At 57.8% G+C, this 2,367-nt stretch overlaps 1 protein-coding gene across 1 annotated transcript; it reads left to right on the forward strand.

Annotated features, from left to right (window-relative positions):
- Positions 1 to 543: 543 nt before the first annotated feature.
- On the forward strand, positions 544 to 1,872 carry LOC310915700 (galanin receptor type 1-like; the record flags this gene model as incomplete). Its single annotated transcript, XM_083872787.1, has 1 exon — positions 544 to 1,872. One exon carries the CDS (start codon positions 544 to 546, stop codon positions 1,870 to 1,872), a length of 1,329 nt encoding a protein of 442 aa, XP_083728913.1.
- Between the last annotated feature and the right edge of the window lie 495 nt (positions 1,873 to 2,367).

Below are 2,367 nucleotides of genomic sequence, written 5' to 3' on the forward strand. Positions count from 1 at the left end.
GGGGGACCGCGGGAGAGACGGGGAGCGGGGGGAACCGGGGAGAACCGGGGGAACCGGGGGAACCGGGGACCTGGGGACAGCCCGGGGCGGGGGTCCGGCAGCGCGGCCGCGGGACACGCAACTTTCCGGGGAAAGAGGGAGAGAGGGACAGAGGGAGCGGGGGGAGTGGCTGCGGACCGAGGCTGGGGATGCTCTTCGGGCTGCGGGGGGACCGCGGCTCCTTCCCCCTCCCAGCACCGTCTCTCCGCGGCCGGGCAGGGACTCCCGCCGGTCCCGCCGCTGCTGCCACACCGGTGCCGGTGCCGCGTTGCCCAGCTCTGCCTCTCCGCTCTGCGGCCGCTTCTCAACTAAGTTGCGGATAATCCACTGCCGGCCCGGCAGCTCCCCGTGAAGGACCATCACTGCCCTGAGCCCACGCTGACCCCCCTTCTCCACACCCTCTCTTGCAGGCAGGGCTGGTCCCAGCTCACCATGTCCGGAGCACTGGAAGCAGCGCAGAAGGCTCTGCTCCATTAGCCCAGGTTGCCCGGGGGGGACTCAGCCATGGATTCGTCCCCCCCAGAACCCGGGCCCCCCCCTGACCCTCTGCAGCTTTGGCAGGAGGAGAACCAGACCCAAGGCGGGCTCTGGAATGGCAGCCAGGAGCTGGGGTGGGAAGAGCTGGAGAAGATGCTCTTCCTCTTCGCAAAGGAGCCTGTCACCATCAGCCTGACAGTGATGTACTTGGTGTCCTTTGTGGTGGGCTTCGTGGGCAACATCATGTCCATCAGGGTGCTGACCCGCAAGCGCCGCAGCCGCGTGTCCAGCCTGAGCGCCACCCGCAGCCTCCTCATCAACCTGGCCGTGTGTGACCTCATGGTGGTGTGCATCTGCATGCCCATCACCGTGGGCAATCTCATCTACAAAGCCTGGGTCTACGGGGACTTCCTGTGCCGGGCAGTGCCCTTCATCCAGGCCGTGTCTGTGTCGGCCAGCGTGCTCAGCCTGACCGTCATCAGCGTGAACCGCTACTACAGCGTGCACAACCCGCTCAACGCGCGCTCCTTCTTCACCCAGAAGAGGATCCTCAGCACCATCCTGGTGGTGTGGTTGCTGTCCTCAGGGATATGCATGCCCCTCATCTTCATGAACAAACGGGACGAGATCGGGGTGGTGGAGGGCTTGCCCCTGGTGTTTTCCATCTGCAGAGAGATCTGGCCTCAGGAGAGGCTCAAGCAAGCCTACAACTTCCTGCTCTTCTGCGCCCTGTACTGCCTGCCCGTGCTGTTCAACATGGTCATCTGTTTCCTCACGGTGCGCCGGCTGTGGGGCCGCAGCAGCCAGCTGAAGGAGAGCTCTGTCCTGACCAGATCCCTGCCCGCCTCCAGGCTGAAGATCCGCAGGAAGGTGGCACAGATGGTGGTGGCCCTGGTGCTGCTCTTCGCCATCTCTTGGCTGCCCGTCTACCTGATGGACATCTGGATTGATTTCAACATCCCCAAATCTCTGCAGGATGTGACTCCTTCTCCTTGGATCCTGCAGATCAGGCCTTTTGCCCAGTGGCTTGGCCTCACCAATTCCAGCCTCAACCCTATATGCTATTGCTTCGTTGGGAACCTCTACAGATCAGCCAAGGAAATGAAGAGCAAATACCACCAAAGGATGGTCTCTCTCTTTAACTTCTCTCTGTCTGAAGGGGCAGCTCATTCCTCAGTCCCAGAGCTGCTCTCTTACCGGAGTTCAGTGGAGCCTGCAAGGAAAGGACCCTCCATCACCCCCTCCATGGACAGGAGATGTCAGGGAATTCATGGCCATAAAAACAAGTGTGGACACTTGAACTCCTGCCAGCATCCACCTCTGAATACTGTCTCCAGTGAGAACACTTCCTTGTAATTCTGCTCAGGAAGCACCACTCATACCCTCATCTGCATTTAAGGACTCTAGAGATCTCTCTGAACCCGGTATTTTAACGATGGAAAAGAGCTTTCTTGATAACACTTGATACCAGCTCAAAAATGCTGTGGCAGGGAAAGAAACATGTAACGAGATAAAAAGATTATATATTTTAACTCAGATTATTTTTACTGGGGACAACTGGATGTGCAGCCCCGTTGCCCAGTCAACAGTCACATAATTGGACAGATCAAGTTCCCAACGAGTGAGCTCTCCCTGCAGCTCCATCACTGGATGCAGAGATGCTGTTTGGATACAGCAACGATTTGACTGCTTGCTGCTTGCTGATGAAGGGCAGTGGTAAGAGGCACTCTGTGCTCCAGATCCATCAGTTGTAGTTGCAAGCAGTGAAGAAAAGCTGGAAACAGAGTCATAAAAAGTAATATTAAATGGAGAATTTCACACACTTCACCACTTGAGATTTCATCGTCTGCT

This window comes from Zosterops lateralis (genome assembly GCF_965231275.1).
Source record: "Zosterops lateralis genome assembly, chromosome: 15".
In the NCBI taxonomy this organism is placed as follows: Eukaryota; Metazoa; Chordata; class Aves; order Passeriformes; family Zosteropidae; genus Zosterops; species Zosterops lateralis.